Source organism: Tubulanus polymorphus, chromosome 2 (genome assembly GCF_964204645.1).
Source record: "Tubulanus polymorphus chromosome 2, tnTubPoly1.2, whole genome shotgun sequence".
NCBI lineage: Eukaryota > Metazoa > Nemertea > Palaeonemertea > Tubulaniformes > Tubulanidae > Tubulanus > Tubulanus polymorphus.
In genome coordinates, this window is record NC_134026.1 from 16023536 (window position 1) to 16048466 (window position 24931).

Genomic DNA, 24931 nt, shown 5'->3' on the forward strand with positions numbered 1-24931 from the left:
AGGGGAACGCCCACTCCGTCTCCGTGACTAAATTCACCTATATTCTTTTTCTTGTTATTTGGTACCGGTGACAATATGTCATTTGAAAACATTAATATGCAGTCAGTAGGTCATAATTCGGATCTTCCCCTGCCATTTTATATCCATTTTTGGAAATTTCATGCTTTTTCATTTAAAAAAGTTACATATATTTGTGGAGAAACGTAACATTTTTAGCCTTATATCAGGCTTTTTCTTTTTCTTTCTTACGATTCCTTCCTGCGGGTCTACATATCAAGAACTTCAAACAGGCTGATATGGTTTTCCTAAATGGTTGTTTTTGATTTGTTTTATATTTAAATGGTTCTTGGCGTCGCGATTTTGTCATATGATCTTGGAACGTTTGACCTCCTGCAGCCAATTTCAATGCGAATTTCCAATGTATCAAAACAATATCCTTGTCACAAATGAGTACACAGACCGCTGATAAGCATGTTTATAACAGATGATTTCTATCCACGAGTCCTGTGTCATTCGGTCCATTCACAGCATTAGTTAGTGATTTCGAAACCCACTATCCATGCTCTCGTCGTCGGAATATTAACTTATCTTGAGTAAAGGGACATTACGTTCCGATTCAGGGGACGTTCCACTGTTGTTCACGCAATTTTCAGCATCCTCATCTATGAAGCGAACGTGTGAATATTCGGGAAATTTATTTACTTCTTCCCGGGTGTTCACTGAAAGTTGAGTGGCGAACGGGGAAGATGGCAATGATGCCTCACTTTCGTACAAATTCAGCGAAACGACCGATCCCTGAAGATGCGTTGAAGAATCGGTATCAAGCGTGCTTTCTTTCGTTGTTTTCTGAATCATTGGTGGTGTTGACTTAACAGTTGCACATAAAACCTGATCTCGGCGTGTTTGTTTACGGACAACGGCGATTTCTTTTAGGTAAATACTGATATGGTTATCCATCTTGTTTTTCTTAATGTGCGAGGCTATCAGCATGACAATGGAAATACCGTATATTAGCACCACAGCAACAACATAATATAGAGCTCCAGCATCATCATAGCGCTGGTCATGAAAATGATGGTGATAACGATGCCCGCCTTTCCCTGGTCGTATTACCGTGGCATGGAACGTCTTGTTATTAATCTTATGCATATGGAATTGGAGACCATCAAATGCGTCCATCGTGCCCTATAAAAAGAATAAACGAGATTCATTCAATAAATCTAATGAACATGATGGTCCGGTGCTGTTCACATTCGCTATACGATATATCGTATATACGATAAAGATTTCCCACCATAACAGTCTCTAGACGGTATAACTGCTACCTGACCAGGTACGTAACCGACAACCGACATGATCGATTTCCACTATAATGCGTTAACCAGTTCCAGATAGTGTACTGTACTTATCGACCTTCCCACAAATACTCTAGTACTTGTTCATGTATAAAAAGTGTAGCAACATGTATTTATTAAAGAATTTTCGAGAACTCACACATCATCAAAATAGAACCAGGGGCCCACGGACATTTTAATGATTTTCGACCTTTAGAGCAGTTCAAAAATGAATGAAAAATAAATTCAATAAGTAAAAGTGTTTATTTAAAACTATAAGTACAAATGCATTTGTTCGGACACAACTTATGTCCGGCGGCTTATACGAGCGAATGGATTTGGTGCTAAATTCGACAAAGTGTCTAGTGATTTTCGTTCACCCGATTCCAAACATGCTAGCACTATTTGACAAGGTTTGCTAAATGTGTCCGCTTCACTGAAGTATGGAACACAATCCTGGAAAATCTATATCGTATTTTTATTTCGAATTCACGTTCTAGAAAAGTGAGTTTTTAATTATGTTTAATTATGGATAACTAAATCGAGTAAATACACACAGACGACAAGCAAAGAATATCTGGCTCCTGCGACTTAAATGGCTGAACGGACATAAAACACGCAATACTTATACGCATGCGCAGAGCTGAAGACTGTCGGGAAAGTGATAACTTACGTATATTAGAACGTATGAAATCCCGACAGACAAAGTACACTTTATTTCATCTAATTTCGACTAATTTCAATCAGAACGGACATTGCATTGAATACTGTGGTTAATCAGACGGTCCTTCAATGTGGACTCTATCGGTGATTACAATTTGTTATTCGTTAAAGCCTATCTTCAACGGCTTAGTGTTTTTTACGTTGCGCGTTGCACCGAACAATCAATTGCTCAGAATCCACCGAAACAAGGCTCATGACAAATCTATCATTTCTATTATTCCTTACCATATAGCGTCGCATGATATTTCAATTAATTGGAAAAAATCGTCTCATCGAATATTTGCCCATTATTTATTGAGATGAGATAGGATTAAGCAATCTGCATTCATATCCACGGTTAGTTATAGTTCACATCGTCATCGACTAACTGTTTTTGGACAATAGATGCAAAATAACTTATAATTCGGTTGATATTTCATGGAAACCAAGTATAGCCAGTGGTTAGTATATCGTTCCCGTGAGTCGGGGAGCGATCTAAACCAACCACTTTCCATGCCTGAGTGAATAATAGTGGAAAAAAGCTTGCAGTTATCTTGGCTTCTATCTATTTCATTAAAAGTCTAGTAACAAAAAAGATTTTTATCGTAGGCTACGATGTATATTGATGTGATGAATAAAGAAAAAAATCTGAAAAAAAACATCCTTTTACAACTTTTTACATAATAAACATCGGGGCACATCATCAGGAAAACATCGTTGGCTAGAATAGGAATCATATCACATGCAACATTTATATTGTTCATACTACGATACCAATCGCTGCATATCGATTCGTAAATAGACACACCACTGCTACGCCGCCTTTAATGCATATATCGCCGTAAATTATTGTCTTATTCCATCGTATGCAGTGAGGTGGTCATCGGATCGATGAACCAGGTCATCGGACGTATCGTTTTATGGTGGCGTATCGTAATATTATCAAAGATCAAGTTACTCAACTTTTACGATGGCGGTAAATCGGGAAATATTGTAATACATTTGTATAGGATTGCACTAGGATATTACATTGGCAGTGGCGGTATGCGAGGGGCGGTAAATCGGGTTTTTCCTGTACATTTTAGATACGAATGTTCAGTTCCCATGAAATCCCGGCGGTAGACGAGGTTGGCGGTGAATCGGCGGGGGGACGTTAAACCGAGGTATGACTGTATGTATTTCGAAAAGTCAAACAGGTCGAATCAAGACACGGTTAGCCACGAGATGTTTATAATCGTTCACTTCACATCATAAACATCATGGTTTTTACTTCCATGTTTAAAAATCCAATTCATATCTCTAGGTAGGCCAAAAATACAGAAAACGAGCAAAAATACGATTAAATAACATCCTCGGGAATTGATTCAATCAGGATTACAATTCGAATACGAAAGAGCCACAGTGATTCCTTCTTTATGGGTGTTTTCCATTTCAATCATTGACAGGCCGATGTCTGTTGGTATCGATCTACAAGATGGGGCTTAATCTCAAAGCGTCACATTCAACACGTCAATACAATTCATTCTGGAAAATTAAATTCGATTGAAATTATTCAAAAATTTATGAAATCTAGTGAAAACTTTTCCAACCAGTTATCTAACTCTCAGGTCCGACTAGGTCGGAGTTAAAATACAGTCAGGTACTATGCTTTGAATTTTGGGGCGATCATCACGTAAATTTTACCGTTGAAAGAGAAAGTTGATGCTAGTAACATGATATGAAAAGCAAAACAAGAGGCCCACGGGCCTTATACCTTCATGACGCAGTAGAAGAAGAATGATCCAGTATTCAAAGTTTTACAGAAAGATTTACATTGTAACGATGTAACAAGTTTTAAAATAGTTAAGATGGTATAGGCTTTGTGGCGATAACGTTCATTTTCTGTTAATATATCCTTACATGAAAAGACAAGCCCATTTCAGCTGCCCTAAAGATCAAACTGCATGAGAAAATGCATAAAGAATTGGTGTAGGCATCGTGCTGAAAAAAAGAAACCCAAGACGGATAGCAACCCGGGCGGCCATACTTGAACTCAATTTTCAACAAGGGGTAGACATTTACCTACCAAAATTCATACACCTAGTATCATGAAAATGCATCGATAATTGCAGGCCGTTTCGTGCTAGAAATTCAAGATGGCTGACCTGGCGGCCATTTTCGAAAGCCGATGACCTTCGAATTTTGCGGAAATCCATCAAGAATTGCGGGCTGCATTGTGCAAACAAGAAATTTAAGATGGCTTCCCCAATGGCAGCCATATTTGATTACCAATGACCTTTTTTACAATAGGAGTGGTCATCTTGCCAGACCCAATCTTCAAACTGATTTTCAAAACGATTAATCGCAAATAACGGGTGAATTACCGTGTCGATTATTCAATCCAATTCCAGAGGTCCTGGCTTAGGCCTATGCAATAGAAGTCAATTAAGATTCGACTTTTTTTTTTTAACCAGCACAGATGCCTATTAAAATCACATGTAATTCAAACATTCAGTGCTTCTAAGTTTGATGTGCCTGTTTTTATCGCGCTCGTGGTTTATATTATTGTTTACATCAAACGTCTTCAACAGCTGATACAACCGCACCCGCGTCTGTCAATCATTTTAATTGATTCATATAAATGCTCACTGAAAAAACTATGCGGTGAATCAATCCGAAATTTTTCAGTAGAATGTCAGACACTAGGTACCTTTCTGTAAAAGGTTTATTTGATGTATGTCATTAACAATCAGTTATATAATACTTTATTCATAACTTTGAAGCGGCGCACCGGCAGCGAACGCTCACGCATGGTCAGTCACGTAGGCCAACGATAACACGAAACAGACCACGGTTTTCCCGATTAAGAGCGTCTTTCCACATAAATAAGAGAGACTATAATGGACCGTTTGTTGACACTAACCTTTAATACTATACTTCGTATGGATACAATCAAGATAATTCCACCATATAATTCCACTATTCAATGGGCGATCCCTTAAGGAAATAAAATGTATTTTCATGTGTAAAAATGTATTTCTCTGTGATAAAGAATACATTATTTTCCATATGAATATATATTTTTCAGCAATAAATGTATTTCTTGATCAAACTAAATGTTGAAAAATATATTTCATGACTAGAAAATATATTATTCATCAAATGAAAATACATTAATCAGTGGAAAATATATTTCATGATCAATGTATATTTTTCAAAATATATTTCATAATCAGAAAATTTCTTCATCAAATGAAAATATAGTTCATACTGAAAAATGTATTTATGAACAAAATGTACTTTTCAAAATATATTTTCAAAAATACGTATTTATCAAAATATGTTTTTCACATCTCCATTGCCACAAAATACATTTTGTCAGAAAAGGCAATTTTGAAATATAGCTGCCAAGCAGCGATGACGGGTTTTCTGCAAAGCCATTCAGAAAGATCGGAATTGTAGTAAATTGAAATATCGATACATAGAATAAAATGCATTGACAGATTCGAACCTAATGTGCTACCACTGTGTAAACGTCAAATATGATTCAGCTTTGAAACCGAACATACGCGGACGTACAATCAACAAATATTAATCTATTTGACCAGGCATTTATTTTGGCATTCAAACATCATGATACTGTATTATCACCATGCTTAAAAATGGATCTGTCCTATTAAGAACTCATCTTAAGCACCTGCTGAGTCGATAGATTGAGTGAATTTACAGATAAGAACGTATTATGATTTAGAATAGATTTAAGAAGTTAATGTTTTTATTGAAATATTTGAATAAATACATGTACATATATTGTAGTGTAGATTCAATCAATAAATTATGAATTGATCTGGTCTGGGTTTCCGGCTGATGTTGATTTTGGCTTTTATGGATTAAAAATTCTATAGTGATAAACAATTGATACCTGCAACATGTGTGTAAATCAAACCTATTCCACTAGTTGCGTGTGTTTCCTAATAAACGGGAGAGTCACTCTTGTTCTAAGTTATTAGAAAAATAATGTTCATTTAGTTATAGAAATTCATTGCCTTTTTTAAAATTCTGTAATAATATTTGTTCTTTCCTAATTTTTATTACTGTATGAACCAATGATATGCTTTGTAAATATGATGTAATAAAATAAATTTGAATTTGAATTAAATTTGAACATGAGAATTAGGCATAACTTGTGTTTTTTTAACTCTTTTGTTAACAGTTCCAGAGTTTCAATTACAATAATATTCAAATTGGCTAAAAAAGTACATAGGACTAAATGAAATGAACCGTTTAGTTACTGCAAACCTATTCCAGTGTTTTGTCGATCGTGTTGAATCACTTTGCTTGAGTTGAAAGAATCAGATCTTCTATGGTGCAACATCGGTCGAAGAGAGATATCTTGGTGTTGACTGTCCATCTAACTTCATGCGTTTGACATTGGAATCAGCATCATACTCATTTGAACTGCAAAATATTCATACAACATGAAAAACCTACAGTACATGTATACAGTAATCAAAATTTCACCGATGTTGGATATTTGAATGAACATTTGGCTTATTTCAGTATTCTAAAGCAGGAAATAATACGCCCAATCAATAGGCCCTATTCCCATTGGAACAATTGTATAATGCATACAGCTGTACCGTACACTTATCAGTCAAGAATGGAGAAATCGGTATACCAAACCTACGAACAGCAAAATGTACAGGCCTACAATGATTTCTGGTATACAAGCCGTGACCATATGAACGTTTTGGATCTAGGTTTGACTATTAATGTCAGCAGGTCAGGGAAGGCCTGGCCAAATTTAATCACATGGCTCAAATCAATTGGCATTTCTGCGTGTGAATACTTCACTGTATTGTTTTAACTAGGGGTCCAGGGACACCATGCCCACTTGGGAAGTGGTTATGAATGCTCAACAATCTAACAATTTCAATATTCAACGCCCCCTGGTGACCATATTCAAAACCCACTGACCTTGAAACTCACCACAATCATAGAACATGTCACGAACTATAACTTTGTAATTGATCATGGTAACAAAATATGCCTAGGTACCAATATAATAAGGAAATACTAAGTTATTCTACTATTCAACGCCCCCTGGTGACCATATAGAATAACTATTGGCCTTAAAATTGCCACAATCATAGATGATGTCATGAGCTACAACTTTGCAATTGATTGTGGTTACAAAATATGCATTGATACGAATATAATATAGAAATACTAAGATATTGTATTATTCAACGCCCCCTGGTGGCCATATACAAAAACCAATGACCTTCAAACTCACCACAATCATAAACCATGTCATGCGCTACAACTTTCCAATTGATTGTGGTAAGAAAATATGCTTAAATATCAAAAATATAATGTGGAAAATCTTTTCCCACCTACGAATGAGTGCTTATGACACCAAGATGGCCGCCAATTGCGTCATAATTGGCTGATCAAAAATATCTGTCTCAGGTATAACACATCCCTTTTCAAAGAATACCCATCACAAATTGCAATGAGAAATGGCGAACCAGTAGGGAGCTACAGCACTCCGAATTCGGGCCAAAATTGACATTTTTGGGCACTAGAAAGGTCATAGGACGGTCATCTTGAGTCCGATCGACCCAATTTTCGTTATGCTGATGGGCCCTGGGGGATCACATACATCCAAAAGATCAAGGTAATTGATCAAAGCGTCTTCAAAATTTCCCTCAAAAAGTTCAAAAATGTGTAAAAAGTGTTGATTTTGGCGAACAACAATGGCTGCCAGTCGGCCATCTTGATTCTGACAGGGCCAGTTTTTGGGCTGAAGATGTGTCTAGGGTAGATACATGTGTAACCCAAATATCAAGACATTACATTGAAGCGTCTTCAAAACTTCCCAAAATAACTGGATTCCGTCTACAGACGGACGGACGACGGACGAAAAGTGAACGCAATAGCCCGCTGGGACTAAAGTCCCAAGTTGGCTAAAAATAGGCCTATCGAGTGAATTAGTACATAGACTGAATTAGACTTTAGGCTAGTCCTGACTTCACCAAGAATCTTAGTGTCTGATGTACCACATGGTTACACTAGGATCGTAGAGCGACAGAGATCACTGGTGGAGACAACCGCTGCCAGTGCTGGGTGAAGTCCTGACCAAATCCTATCCATGTTATAATGGCACCAGTTATTAGTAACGTCACTGTAGGGCCGACGAGAGGGAAAAAGTTGTGTTTGTAGTACATAGGCATGGTAGGCTTGTCGTACTCACTTAGGTCTAATACTTAAAACGCTGTTGTTATCTGTACGTGACTGTACGGTGATTTAAAGGTTAGCCATATGTGAGTACGTTGACGCTCAGACTTGCAATATTGGGATTCGAAACCAAACGAAAAAAAAATCCAGTAGTAGTCCAGTGATTTACCCACTGTGCCACAGAACGTAACTGGTGGGAGGATGAATTTGATTTACAAATAGCCTAGCCTCACCTAACCCAAACTCTGTTCTTTTACGCACGCGTGTTTGCAGATTACACTAGGAACTCACGTACGGCGTTAGTCGGGAACTCACGTACGGTTAACCTGTGGAGATCACCGTACAGTCACGTACAGGTAACAACTACGTACCTAAAATGCTATTGGGTACTATATAATGGGCCTATATAGAAAAATAAATACCGGTGCGCGGTAGGCTTTCTTAGCTTCCACACTTCACAACCGAACCAACTGACCAACCAGTATATATATTCCCAGTACGCACCAACCGGCGCAGGCCTAACACTGTTTGTCAACTGTGTGTCCCGTAGCAGGCTATCGACAATCACCTGATACTTTTCTGTCGTTTGTTTTCTCTCTAAGACGAACGTTATTCTAATAGCCCTCCGCGACTCAACGACCTTGATTTAAACTTGATCAATTCAAAAACTGTTTATTGACGCTTTTGGTTACATGAACTGATCAGCAATATACTTAAATGAAATAACCCGAATAACAACAAATCAAAAATATAGCTGCAAAGCAGCGATAACGGGTTTTCTGCACAGTCTTAGAATCCTGTTCAACGGTGGATTTCAACAAAGCATTTGATAAGGCTCAACATCAGCCATTACTAAAGAGGCTATTAGGAAACAGTATCAATGATAGGTCGCCCAAATGGCTCAGCAGTTATCTCTGAACGGAAACTTGTAACCGAAATCAACGGAACGCCTCATCTTGGAATGAGACGGTTTAACTAGTGGAGTCACGCAAGGTAGTATCCTAAGTCGTCTTCTGTTTAATGTCCTGACAAATGACATACACAGTAATCCAAAATATACCAGACCGAGTAAATTTCCAAAACGACCTTAACACACTGTTCGACCAAAAACTTAATGTTCCGACAAAACCTCGGGGACAAAACCAAAATTATGAATTGTCGCGGGTGACAAAACCAAAATATTGAATTGTCACGGGCGACAAAACAAAAATAATGAATTGTCGCGGGCGATAAAACCAAAATAATGAATTGTCGCGGGCGATAAAACCACAATAATGAATTGTCGCGGGCGTTAAAACTAAAATATTGAATTGTCGCGGCGATAAAACCAAAATAATGAATTGTCGCGGACGACAAAAACAAAATATTGAATTGTTGCGTGCGACAAAACCAGAATAATGAATTGTCGCGGGTGAAAAAACCAAACTAGGGGTCCAGGGACACCATGCTCACTTGGGAAGTGGTTTCAAATGCTCAACAATCTAACAATTTCAATACGCAACGCCCTCTAGTGACCATATACAAAAACCAATGACCTTGAAACCCACCACAATCATAGAACATGTGAGCAGCTATGATTTTGTAATCGATTGTGATAACAAAATATGCCTCGTTACCAATTTAATATGGAAATACTAAAATATTCTACTATTCAACGCCCCTGGTGACCATATGCAAAACCCAATGACCTTAAAACTCACCACAATCGTAGTACATGTCATGAAATACAACTTTGCAATTTATCATAGTAACAAAATATGCCTAGGTACCAATCTAATAAGGAAATACTAAGCCATTCTACTATTCAACGCCCCCTGGTGACTCTATGGAATAACTAATGTCCTTAAAAACTCACCACAATCATAGACGATGTCATGATCTACAACTTTGCAATGGATCATGGTAACAAACTATGCCTAGGTACCAATCTAATGAGGAAAAACTAAGCTTTTCTACTATTCAACGCCCCCTGGTGACTATATGGAATAACTAATGTCCTTAAAAACTCACCACAATCATAGACGATGTCATGAACTACAACTTCGCAATTGATCATGGTAACAAAATATGCCTTGGTACAAATATAATATAGCAATACTACGTTATTGTTTTATTCAACGCCCCCTGATGGCCACATACTAAAACCAATGACCTTGAAACTCAACAAAATCATAGAACACGTTATGGGCTAAAACTTTCCAATTGAATATAGTAACACAATATGCTTAGGTATCGATTTAATGTGGAAAAACTTTTTCCCACCTACGAATGAGTACTGATGACACCAAGATGGCCGCCAATTGCGTCATAATTGGCTGATCAAAAATACCTGTCACAGGTATAAAACATCCCTCTCTAAGGAATACCCATCAGCAATTGCAATGAGAAATGGCAAACCAGTAGGAAGCTACAGGACCTAGACGTCTGGCCGAAATTGACATTTTTGGGCACTAAAAAGGTCATAGGACGGCCATCTTGAGTCAGATCGACCCAATTTTCTTATGCTGATGGGCCTTTGGTAGATTCAAATATAAACGAAAGATCAAGATCAAAGCGTCTTCAAAATTTCCCACGAAAACTTCGAAAATGTTTAAAAAGTGCTGATTTTGGCAAACAACAATGGCTGCCAGTCGGCCATCTTGAATCTGACAGGGCCAGTTTTTGGGCTGACGATGTGTCTAGGGTAGATACATGTATAAACCAAATCTCAAGACATTACCTTGAAGCGTCTTCAAAACTTCCCAAAATAACTGGATTCCGTCTATGGACGGACGAAAAGTGAACACAATAGCCCGCTGGGACTAAAGTCCCAAGTGGACTGAAATTGAATTGTCGCGGGCGACAAAACCAAACTAATGAATTGTCGCGGGTGATAAAACCAAAATATTGAATTGTAACGGGCGACAAAACCAAACTAATGAATTGTCGCGGGCGATAAAACCAAACTAATTAATTATCGTAGGCGATAAAACAAAAATATTGAATTGTCGCGGGCGATAAAACCAAAATAATGATTGTCTCGGGCGATAAAACCAAAATAATGAATTGTCGCGGGCGACAAAACCAAAATAATGAATTGTCGCGGGCGATAAAACCAAAATAATGAATTGTCTCGGGCGACAAAACCAAAATAATGAATTGTCGCGGACGATAAAAACAAAATATTGAATTGTCGCGGGCGATAAAACCAAAATAATGAATTATCGCGGGCGATAAAACCAAAATATTGAATTGTCGCGGGCGATAAAACCAAAATAAAGAATTGTCGCGGGCGACAAAACCAAAAAAAAAATTGTCGCGGGCGACAAAAACAAAGTATAAACCAAAATAATGAATTGTCGCGGGCGTCAAAACCAAAAACAAGAATTGTCGCGGGCGACAAAACCAAAATAATGAATTGTCGTGGGCGATAAAACCAAAATATCGAATTGTCGCGGGCGACAAAACCAAAAAAAGAATTGTCGGGGCGACAAAACCAAAATAATGAATTGTCGCGGGTGACAAAACCAAAATGGTGAATTGTCGCGGGCGAAAAAAACCAAAATAATGAATTGTCGCGGGCGATAAAACCAAAATAATGAATTGTCGCGGGCGATAAAACTAAAATAATGAATTGTCTCTGGCGACAAAACCAAAATAATGAATAGTAGGGCGATAAAACCAAAATAATGAATTATCGCGGGCGATAAAACCAAAATATTGAATTGTCGCGGGCGATAAAACCAAAATAATGAATTGTCGCGGGCGACAAAACCAAAATATTGAATTGTCGCGGGCGACAAAACCAAACTAATGAAATGTCGCGGGCGACAAAACCAAAAAAAGAATTGTCGGGGCGACAAAACCAAAATAATGAATTGTCGCGGGCGACAAAACCAAAATGGTGAATTGTCGCGGGCGACAAACCCAAAATAATGAATTGTCGCGGGCGATAAAACCGTAATAATGAATTGTCGCGGGCGATAAATCCAAAATAATGAATTTTCTCAGGCGACAAAACCAAAATAATGGATTATCGCGGGCGATAAAACCAAAATATTGAATTGTCGCAGGTGATAAAACCAAAATATTGAATTGTCGCGGGCGACAAACCCAAAATAATGAATTGTCGCGGGCGATAAAACCGTAATAATGAATTGTCGCGGGCGATAAATCCAAAATAATGAATTTTCTCAGGCGACAAAACCAAAATAATGGATTATCGCGGGCGATAAAACCAAAATATTGAATTGTCGCAGGTGATAAAACCAAAATATTGAATTGTCGCGGGTGACAAAACCAAAAAGAAGAATTGTCGCGGGCGACAAAACCAAAATAATGCATTGTCGCTGGCGATAAAACCAAAGTAATGCATTGTCGTGGGCGATAAAACCAAAATAATGAATTGTCGCGGGCGACAAAATCAAAATCATTGTTTTCTCGCGTTATTTTAGTTTTGTCGTTTTGTCGTAATGTCGCCCTCATTTGCATATTCGTGTTTTTTTATCTTATCAGCCACCATACTAAAGCTTTAAGGTCACGTAAAACTCGATAAACACTTCAAGCGACACAGCGAACGATCTCCTTTCCCCACAGCGAACGCTTACTCCGAATGTCAAGTGTGAGTCCAGCATACGGATAGGAGTGTGTTATATACTTGTATTTAGTAAATACCTTGTGGATTTGACAATTATCGGTATGTACTGTAGGAAATATAGAGTACTGATGGTATTGATATAGAGGCCCGCGGCCGAATAAAGGAATATATTCTTTTATTTATATACCTCGTCGACATAACAGCTTTTCTCCGCTATATCTCTTCGGCGTGTTTAGTTTAGGCCTTCGACTCCCCGGTACTTATGATTTATCTTAGTAAAAACACGGTAATTTTGGTAAAGAAAAATAGGTATTGCTAAATTAACTGCTTGACGCCCGCAGCCAAATCACTGGTAATAAATTAATTTGTACTCGATTTGATTCTCAGAATGAGGAGAAACTCGTAGCTGATTCCCGGAACGACGATGTAGTGACACACGTCGATTTGTCGATGTTTACGGCTCGACAGTGCTTTTAAAATCTAAAGTAGTAAATTTCCTGTGTATTGGTATTATAATTTGATGAGGAAAATGGGTTATTGTTATAATTAGTTTTTAAAAACCGCGACAGAATGTGCAATCTTTGGGTAATAAATTTGTTAATTTATGCTTGAATTGATAATGGATGTGACAAGAAACGTGCGTAGATTTCGGAAAGACGACTTAGAAAAACATGTCGGCTCTTTGAATGGGGCTCAATTTTCGATGTTTACGGCCCGACAGTGCTTTTGTAACGTTGATTCTTCAAAATTTGCACGGAGTATTTGTAGATCGAAGTGAGCTGAATGATATCAAACGGATTGTATCGGCAACAGCGGTAATGTAAAAAAGCCTATGTACTTTTGACAAAAAAAGTGTGGAAAAAAAAATAATAATAATAATAATAATAATAAGAAACACGCGAATCTCAATAGGGTTTTCTGTGACGTAACAGAAAACCCTAAATATCAAAGAGGTAACCAACAAATGCCCGTAAACCTGTCAGACACGCGAACGCCGGACTCGTAAACTCTAAGACTCGGACCCGCTGAGCAATAAATTCATGAAATTGACTTTGAAATTGATTGTGGAGAAGAGAGGGAATAATTCGATAGCTCTTCCTCATACAGAAGAGAGAAATTTCGGAAAGAAAACACAACATGGCTACTAATTGAACGGAGCCAAATTTCCGATGTTTACGGCTCGACAGTGCCTTTATAACGTGGATTTATCAAAATTCCCATGCAGTCACTGGAGATTGAAGTGGGCTGAAGGAAAAAATACGGATTGTATCGGCGACAGCGGTAAGGTAAGGAAGCCTTTACACTTTTAACAAAAACTGTGTGGAAAAGGGTTTAAAAAAATGATAATCACGCGAATTTCAATAGGGTTTTCTGTGAAGAAACAGAAAACCCTAATTAAAAACATTTCAGAAACTTGATTGAAAGATATTTTCAGATCAGAAAATTGCGTATTTTTAATGGTTCTATATCATCTTTTTAACTCTACCGTGCAAAAACCCGTACAAGCATCCACACAACCACTGAAAGTTTAATATAGAGTTTGTTAGAATTTTCATTCGTCTAAATTAATAAGAAAAAGGTAATTATACGTTCTAGCGGTCACTGTTGACTTTAGAAATCATGAATATTCAAAAATGAGTTTGAAAAAATATCAGGTCTTTTCGGGATTCGAACCCATTCACAATGGGTAGCAATCATTCTTCATGGTTAATCTCTATGTCAGGACAGTCTGGTGTATAAGATTCAGAAGGGCCACGATAGCGACTGGCATTAACTTGATTCTCAGTTGCATTTTTGAACCGGTTCAAATTTGGTCCGAGCCAACCATTCAAACTGGTTCCAAATCGGTCTGTGCCTGCTTAACCCGGGCAAAATGAAATTATTATGTTTGAATGCTAACTGGTTGTGTGTGAGTCACACAGATCCTGTTAATGATTGAGTGATTTTAGCGCTATCCGAGTAAGCATCAGTCAAAATCAACCTGGGTTTGGTCAAGGCCAGAATCCACGTCTTAATCGTCTCCTCGTGACTGCAGCATAGATTTGCAGATCATTTTCAGGTCAATATCGGAACTGACTGTATTTACAATTGACTTGGCAAATGGAAGACATAAATAAGTTTTTTTACCCAATTCTAAGTGAAGGGTGACAGTGCTGAATCAACACCACGTGAAAGCCACTGGAGGTAATTATTCTCAGTACAAATCATCTCCAGTAAGTGTACCACAGCTTTTGAATAAAGCTTGCCCCGAGTCCTTAGATTGTGTACAGGTGTTGTATGATATCATCAAATTAATTGGACACCGTTTGTAGCTCTAGTCCAAATGTAATGTAATTAGGAGTTAGAAGTGGGCATTCTGTCCCTGAGCCCTTGTCCGTCATTGACATTGAATCTCTTTACCCCTTGTTATTTTGTATTGTCATTTCTTGAATTTTTGCTCATTCAAATTTCTATTTCATTATGTGTGTGCAACATCTCAAGGCTTTTCATTTTGTGTGGTACCAGAACCATCAATAAAAGGTACGTAAAATATATATATATATATATATATATATATATATATATATATATATATATATATATATATATATATATATATATATATATATATATATATATATATATAAACGTAAAAAAACACCTTAATGAACACCTCTTGAAATTAAAAGCTATTCAATACAACAATTTACTGAAACTTGTATTTTCCGGATGACTCTAAGTAAAAGACTAGAAATGTAGCACATATATAACATCATTGAAGGTCATGTGAAAAAATCATGTACTCTAACTATCAGTAACTCAAATTTTGGTATTAGATCCAATTGATATTAATCTCATTGTGTTGATCTATAAAGCTGTAAAACCCATCTGTCCACGAAGCGTCCCCCTCCCTTCGAACCTGATGGCATTAAGAGACACTGCCACTACATGAACCCACCTGCCGCATACTTGGCACATTCAATTTTAGCCCTGGCTGTTCTATTTATAACTATTTATAGATCTGCCTTATACAAGCATTCTGATTTGGTGCAACACATTTTTCAGATCGTATAATGCTAAGATCTCTATGTGACAAAGGCAACTGCATGCGCACACGACGTGTTCTATGATTGTAGTGGGTTTCTGTATTTGTTCACCAGGGGGCATTTAATGTTGTCATATTGTCAAGTCAAGCATTTTACTAATTAAGTGGGCATGGTGTCCCTTCACCCCTAGTTTGAACGATGAAGGATTGTAAATTTCATGTGGATGATTAGATGGGTACGCTAAAATGTGTAATTAGAATAAAAATTGTTTCATATTATAGTTATGTTTATAGTATGTTATACTTCTTCTGGATATTCATTGGACACCTGAATCGTAGGAGGAAGAATATGCTGTGGAAAACCTGCACAACATCGTCATGGATGCTTTTTCCGGAATAAATAAAATACATTTCTGAAAATAAAATTTGAGAAATATATTTCAAATGCAAAAAAATATATTCGAAACGCGAAAAATATATTGCGAAATACACAAAATCAAAAATATATTTTTTGAAAAAATGAATATATTTAAAAGACATTTTCAAAAATATATTTTTCGCAAAACTCAAAATCAAAATTATATTTTTAGAAAATAAAAATATATTTGAAACGCGTTTCTATAAATACATTTTTTCGCGAAACTGCAAAATGGAAAAATATATTTTTTCAAAAAATATATATTCGGAACGCATTTTAGAAAATATATTTAGAAAATATATTTTTCGCAAAAATACATTCCAAAATCAGAAATATATTTTTTGGTTCGAAGAATGAAAACCTTAGCTATCGTCAAGTTGCAGTCATAAAGTCACGTGACAGGATCGGAAGATTTTCTTTTCAGATTGAGTGATACGCCTAAATGAAATAGGTCCACATACGTAATTCGCTTGTCTTAAGAATGTTATGATTACCATGATAGATATATTCAAATACTCTGAATAATATCATTTTCTAAAATCATGCGTAATGAATGCCGATTTAGCGGTTGGTTAAAACAAATCATTACATCTACTCGCGCATAAATACACCATCAATGCTGAGCCTGTTAATGCGCCAGTACCCGTACGTACAGGCACACAAACGTTGATGCCGACACCGGCTTCCACTTCAAAAGTTAAGAACAAAATATTAGAAATATTTGTGATTCGATTTACACCAAATAAACCTTTAAAGTAAGGTATTTAGCATCGGGTATTCTGCCAAATACTCTAGATTGATACACTACATAGTTCTTCAAGCGAAGCGCATTTTTAGTGTAAACCAATTATGTTTATCGCCAAACAAACTTCTCTAATGGAATATCAATTTCTTTTCATAATTTGCCTTTCTTTTATGCGATTTATAATTTGTACATCAGACTTTGCTTCTTCGAACCACAGGACTTTGAAGTCATCTTGTTCACAAAAAAAATATTTCATTTTCTTAAGGGACGCGCACCTTAAACATGGCGCCGCCATTCATTACGCTAGTCACAATGTATCTCTACGCACATCAAACTCACTTGAAGTACAAGTGTTGATTTATGAGAAACGATCGAAATCCAGCAATTTGATTGGGAAAATAGCAGCACTACAGTTAAAAAATTTGATAAACCACCTCCGACTGTCTAATCATTCAAAAACTTTGCCTCCATATGGAACTATTTCCGCCTTATCACAGGTGCACTCTGCCGCCGTGATTCGCGCATTCAACGTAGAAAATTTTCCCGCGGTCTTACTATCGACATTTTCTAATAATTCAGGGAAATATTTACAGAAAGCGAAATTTCACACTGCATTAATAAGATTAAAGTATTTTTTCATTTGACAAATCTTCGTCTGAAATCCCACCAACAAGTTTAAAGTGGTGACACGAAAATGACGCCATCGACTCACTACCATCTTACAAAAAACACTCGGCTGTAGGGCTTGAGGGGTTTTGATGTTGTCCGTGTCCATCCTTCGTCTCTCCCTTATACTTTTTGCCATTTTACAGTACTTTTTCACAGTAGGGCTACTTTTTTTGATTTGATATTTTCCAAATGCCTGCTTCTTGTGCCTGGCTATTACAACTATGCTGCTTCGCCCAGAGCCTGGTTTTACAGACTGTTATTACCTTTAACCCGGGGGCTAACTTAACCATTTTCAATTGAGTCAGCCCCTGGGTTAAAGGTAATACCAGCCTATTAAACCGGTCCCAGTATTTCAGCTTTAAGTCAAGATTATTACTAAATAACCTAGCAACTATGGAATGCAACCGGTCGGTGGGGATAGGAAATGCAGAAGAAAGCAATAAACGAGTTGTTATGCTCGTTCTGAGTGTTAGGAACCAACTTTTCTCATAATAGCCAGGAATTCGAAACTTTTTATCTTTGCGCGGTTTAGTGCCGTTTTTTTGTATTTTTCAAGATCGATCTTTAGTTGATTTGGTTGTTGGGAGGAATGTTTTTGTTTGCACTATAGAGAATATCATTGACAAATATGCAAGATTTGGAAAATATAGCTTATTTCGCAAATTGGAAGGAGGACCTTGATATGATAATTAGCCATGTGCTCGAATTGCAAATTCAATCAAATTTAATTCTACAAAACAAAAATCCAATTCAATTTTATTCTATTGAACAAATTTACATAAATCCAATTCTATTCTGTTCTATTCCTCATTCAAATAAATAAGACGAAGGAATTTTGATTGATCTGAGGTATTTGTTCCTGCTATCTGTATTTTGACAAATTGGCAATGGGTTATTGCCGTGGCAATTTAAATAGCAATGGGTTATTGCCATTTATACATCGACTCAAAGACAGCATTTTAGTGAATCTCCAAAGCGATTTGAATAATAGTTCGTCCACTTAAATTTGGCTGCTGCAAACAACAAGAACTTAATAGCGCCGAATAATAGTCGTCAATCGTTTGACGGTAGAGTGCGTTAGGTCGAATTTGTCGGTGCGCCAGTGTTTGTGCGTTATGTATATATATATATATATATTCATAATGGCGGACTGTTAGCAAACACTAGTCAGGAGCTCCTAAGCTAATCCATATTATAGACGTCCCGAAGAAGTTTTTCGAAGTTCAAAAGTGGTCAAGTAATCTAAGTACGTCGTTGTTATTGTGAAATGGGAAAATCCAGAGGAAGACAGAAGAGGACAGCCTCAGATACTAGTGATACTAGTTTCAACAGTTTAGAATCCGAAGGGAAACGAACTGACCAGCGACCTTCACCCCAAAAGCACCTGGGGATAGGTGATCAACCGAGCATGGCAGCGACAGTCACAAATGGTGGACCCGGAACTGGGGACAATGCACATGCCGCCGATATTCTCGGACTATTGCATGGCATGTCAGAAAAACTAGACAAACTGGAGACGATCGAAGCCTCGATTCTTAGCCTGTCTGATAGCTTGGACGCGATAAAGAAACGAAGCAACGAGATGGATAAGAAGATCCACAGCGTTTCGGATGAAGTGAAATCGTTGCGCGAAGAAAACAAAAAACTCAACGATGTTGTCCTAGATCTCCAAATGCGTTCTATGCGGGATAATCTTCTTTTCTTTGGCGTAGAAGAAGCCAGAGAAGAGGTGCCAACCGAAGTTATCTACGATGTTCTCAAAGATAAAGCGAATATCCCTGACGCTAGAGAACGAATACGGTTCGCTCGGGTGCATCGCATAGGTAGATTTAAACCAGGATCTGATCGTCCGATAGTAGCTAAGTTCCAATACTTCCCCGATAGAGAGGAAGTCCGCGCGAAATACACAACCCTGTACGCAAACGGGATAAGGGTTACCCAGCAAATTCCGAAAGAAATACGAGAACGGCGCAAGGCATACAATGGCGTTGTTGAGAAATGAAAAGAATCAGGAACGAAATTTCATTTTGTTAAAGACAATTGTTGTTCGTGAATGATAAGTTATACGAGCGTCCCGCGGGCCCATCTCGACCAGCGACGACTGATGAACCCCAATCACAATCGTTGACGACAAACAGCGTCCAAGATGCAGATAGGCACACCGCATCTAATACTCGTACGCATGATCGACAGACTACAGCAGATAGGGGTCATTCCGACCTACAAGATACGGCCAGCATGGATAACCACCTGAGTGAAATTCTTCAACAGGCACGCATCACTTTGGATAGCGATACCAACGGAAATACCCACACCCGCCCGCGTGAATAGGATACCGCTAGAGACGTCTACACCGAAAACACCCATTTGTAAATACGCTACCTTAATATAAAGGGATTGTTCAGCAGGTCCGGGAAAACGAGAACTTGTAAATTAGAAATACCCGAATTGAAAGGACAAATCGCAGAAAGTTACTTCTTCTTAATCGCAGAAACATGGAACTCAATAGATTCTGTATTTCCCGTTCCTAAAAACTTTTCGTACTATCAGAGTGTAAGAAAAAAAATCACCGCGTGCGCGCAGAAACTCCGGAGGACTTCTATTACTTTTCAAATCGGAATTACTACCAGGTGTGAAATTGATACATAATGAAAATCCTGATGTCATATGGGTAAGGTTAAAGAAAGAGTTTTTCAAAACTGATAAAGATGTTTTTCTTTGCCTTATTTACGCTCCATGTGATAGTATTAATTCATTTGATTTCTATGATAATTTGAGTTGCGAAATAATAGCAAATCAACTGGAGGGAAATGTGTTAGTGATTGGTGATATGAACTCCCGCACAAATAATCTATCTGGTTTACCCCCAGAATTTGACGATCATACTCCCTTTTAAGAACTAAGTAACGGCGTATATAACATTCTTGACAGATATAACATTAATCCGGACAGAATTTCATAAGATTCAATAGTAAGACCTGATCAAGCAGGAAGAAACCTCATAAATGTGTGTATGGGTTGTGACTTATTAATACTGAATGGCAGATCTCATGACGATAAAAACTGTGGCAAATACACCTGTCACCAGCCAAACGGTAAAGGTGTGGTTGATTATGTACTTTTGGACTTTAATATGATCAGTTCACTGTGTCATTTTCGGATCTCTGATCATCAGCGATCAGCGATCATGCATTGCTTGAAATATCGTTAACTGGTCGTAACAATCATACAACCAGTGGCGAAACACATTATGCGGGCGAGACTACGTGCCACAAATACAGATGGCGTAAGGGAAATGAGTCGAATTTCAAGCAATACCTTGGGTCACTCGATGTCCAGCAGCAGCTTGATAATTTATTGAATAATGCCGTAAATGTACCTCATAACAATGACTCAATTAATGAACTAGTTGATGAATTTACGTCGGCATTACAATCGGCAGTCACGACAATACACGGGAAAGAAAATACATATACTAGGGCAAAAAAATCTTCGTACAATAAATCATGCAAAAGAGAAATTTATTTAGCCAAGCCACTCGACGATATAAACTTTTCTCAAATGAGTTAAATCCTTTTTGGTAAGAGAGGCCAGGACTAAATACAAACACACTATAAACAACGCTAAGTCGAAATTTGACGAGCAAATGCTCGATGAGTTACTGAATGACTTACAGTCGAAAAATTTTAGACAAATGTGGTCAAAATTTAGAAATAGTAATGTCGATGATTCTACCCTTCCTGATATGCATGATTTGTACACTCACTTCAAAAATTTATCCTTTTCAACAGTGGATGATATTCATGCACCGGGTCAAGCAGATGTTAATCCCGATGACACGGGACATATCCTTGATCAACCGATCTCTCAGGATGAGATAACAAAGGCAATTAGGTCAATCAATAGAAATAAAGCCTCTGGTATCGATGGTTTGAAAGGATAAGTATTTAAAAAAAAGCAATAACTAATACTATAATTCTTTAACTTAACTAAGCTAGTATTAACGTAAAGAGATACTAATATCATTTTATAATACTTATAATATTTTTTTCGCTTTTTCCTCTAATATAAATGTCAAAGAAATCGAGTAAGAATAATACCGATATTGAAAAAAACATTAGATGATTTGGGCATTAGTGATAATAAGGATATTCCGACCAAAATTGAAAATAATATTCAAGTTAATAACAATAAAGATTATGAATACTATTTATATTGTAAACACCATCTTGAGTTACTAATTGCCGGTGGGAAATCTAAAGAGTTTTTAACTAAGACCATTACTTTTCAAGAACTATACTCTATGAAACCAGATAAAGTAATAAAATATTTTAAGATTTATGATGAGGCAAGATTGGCTCGAATAAATGATTCTATTTCAGATAGTATTGTCAAATGTTACTCTAAGTTATGCAACCGATTAATGTCAATTGATGATGAATGTAAATTATATAGTGATTTGAAAAATGACTATTTAGTTATGACTGAATTACAAAAATGGGTTGGATATGCTTCATTTCAATTAGGATCGGTTATGACATTAATTTCTACTGGCGTCATAACATTTTCGAATATCAAGCCTATGGAATATAAATCAGGTAAGAACGAAACAGATGTCGCCGTAACACAACCAAACGGCGAAACAGAAAATTAACCAGAACAAAAATTAACTAAAATAAATGAGTGATGGTATTGCCGTACTGCACCCACACAGTGACGTAAAGAAAAACGCTAGATCAGAGAAACAAGTACAGTGGGCAAAGGAGTTGGGAAAAAGATCTGCAGAATTAAAAAAAGCTAGGAAAAAGAAATTAACTGATATAAATGAGTCACAGACTTTATCTGATATTCAAATAATAATCCATCTCATTCTTCTAATGCTGGAGGTAATAATAAATTATATATTACAATTGGGTTAATCACAATTATTATATTCTCTGGTGTAATATATAAATATAAGTATAAATCTGATTATAACAATAATCATTCCAATGATAATAAACCTATTATACCAGAAAATAAATCAAATGATAAAATCATTGAAACTAAATCTAAATTATTATTAATGGATTAAAATAAGATGAAAAAAGAACAATATTTAAGAGAGTTATATTATAACCCAGAAAGTGAAGTATCATATTCTAACGTTTCAGAATTATGGGATAAAATTAAATCCGATAAAGAAAATATAAAATATAGCGAATTAAAATCATGGTTACAAAATCAACCAACATATCAAATCCATAAGAAAATGGATAAAACTTATTTAACAAGAAAAGTTATGGTTTCATATATCGATCAACAATGGCAAGCAGATTTAATTGATACGAAGAACTTAGAGGAATACAACAAAGGATATTTCTGGATATTGAATGTTATAGACATATTCAGTAGATACGCATGGTCAATTCCAATCAAAAATAAAACTGGTATAGAAGTGACAAATGCTTTTAAATCAATATTTAAAGAAGCTATTCCAGATAAGATACAATTTGATGAAGGTAAGGAATTTTATAATAAACATTTTAAAAAACTATTATCTGATAACGATGTAGATTATTTTTTAACACATTCAGATAAAAAAGCATCTATTATAGAAAGATTCAATAAAACATTGAAAACTAGAATGTGGAAATATTTTACTGCTAATGAAACATATAAATATATCGATGTGTTAGATGATTTAGTGAAAGGTTATAATAATTCTAAACATTCAAGTATTGGTATGAAACCTATACAAGCTAGAAAAGAAGATAATTCAGAAATAGTTTGGAATAATTTATATGGAGCGTATGTAACACATGATTTCGGTGAACCTAAATTTAAAATAGGACAACACGTTAGAATATTTAAATATCGAAAAACATTTTATAAAGGTTATACCCCAAATTTTACAGAAGGAATATTCAAGATTAAAAAGATAATATTAACTAAACCTTTTGTTTATAAACTAGAAGATTTAAAAGATGAAGAAATATTAGGTTATTTTTATGAACAAGAATTAACACTTGGACCAAATCCAGATGAAATAGAATACAAAACAGAAAAAGTATTAAAAACAAAAACTCTTAAAGAAAAAAGTATTCTTTGGTGAAATATAAAGGGTATGACGATAAATTTAATGAATGGATTTTATCTAGTAAAATTAAAAGAATAAATGAATAAAGATTTATTTATATTTGAACCGCATAATATGTTAGTTACTGGAGTAACCAACTGTGGTAAAACACATTTCATATTAGACTTGTTAGAAACTATTTATAAGAATCATTTTGATAATATAATATTATTTTGTCCTACTTATGAAATGAATAAAACATATAATAGAGATATAGTTAAGATAATAAAGTTTATTATATTAGATCCTAAAACAGTAAAAGAAAATTTAGATAATTGTATAAAAATAGCAATTGATATTTATAAAGGATCAAATACATTATTCATTATAGATTATTGCGCTAATTTACATGATTCAAAAGTTAGAGAAAGTGAGTTATGTTATCTAGCTTTCTCTGGGAGACATTTTTGGATAACAACATGGGTTTTAAATCAAAAATATAATTCAATTGTTAAAGACTTTAGGGAGAATATAAGATTTGTAGTTTTATTCTACAATAAAGATAGAAAATCTATGCAACAATCATTGGAAGAAAATCAAATTATACCTACTGAGTTACATGATGAATATATGAATAAATTAAAGAATAATAAAGGTTCAAAATTATTACTGAGGCTTCAATTTCCATATGAATATAAATTTATAAAATAACCTCAGTAAAAGATATTTCAAATAATACGTATTAGATACGTATTAAATAAGTATTAGATACGTATTAGATACCTTAATGCTTAAAACCCACTTTTTTATTAACTATTATTTTATACAATTTTCAACCAATATTATTATTTGAGATAAAAATCACTATCTGAATCACTTTCATCCCTAGGCCTTAACAATCTATTCAATTTCTCTACCGTATCTTCTTCAAATGCTTCATTATAATCCTTTTTCATCCTATTTACCGAATCTTTATCAATAGTTTTTTTATTTTTATACTTTTTCATCCTCCCTAACGCATCATCAATAGTTTCTTCTTTATCTTTCGCCTAAAGTGTGTCCGCATAACCTTTAATATCAATATGCTTATCTGTAACTATATTTTCATTATCATCTTTCTTAGTGTTTGCTCCTAATATTTCATTTACAATGTTTGATCCTAATATTTTATTAGTATCGGTTAAA

The 24931-nt window shown here is 35.9% G+C and overlaps 1 protein-coding gene across 1 annotated transcript in view; it reads right to left on the reverse strand.

Moving 5' to 3' along the window:
• Positions 1-246: 246 nt before the first annotated feature.
• LOC141900443 (uncharacterized) overlaps positions 247-24931 on the reverse strand; it is a 40122-nt gene continuing 15437 nt past the window's right edge. Inside the window, exon 3 of the mRNA XM_074787353.1 lies at positions 247-1185. Within this exon, the coding sequence (XP_074643454.1) occupies positions 580-1179 (600 nt within the window). The 5' untranslated portion in view covers positions 1180-1185 and the 3' untranslated portion in view covers positions 247-579. The remainder of the gene's footprint in view (positions 1186-24931) is intronic.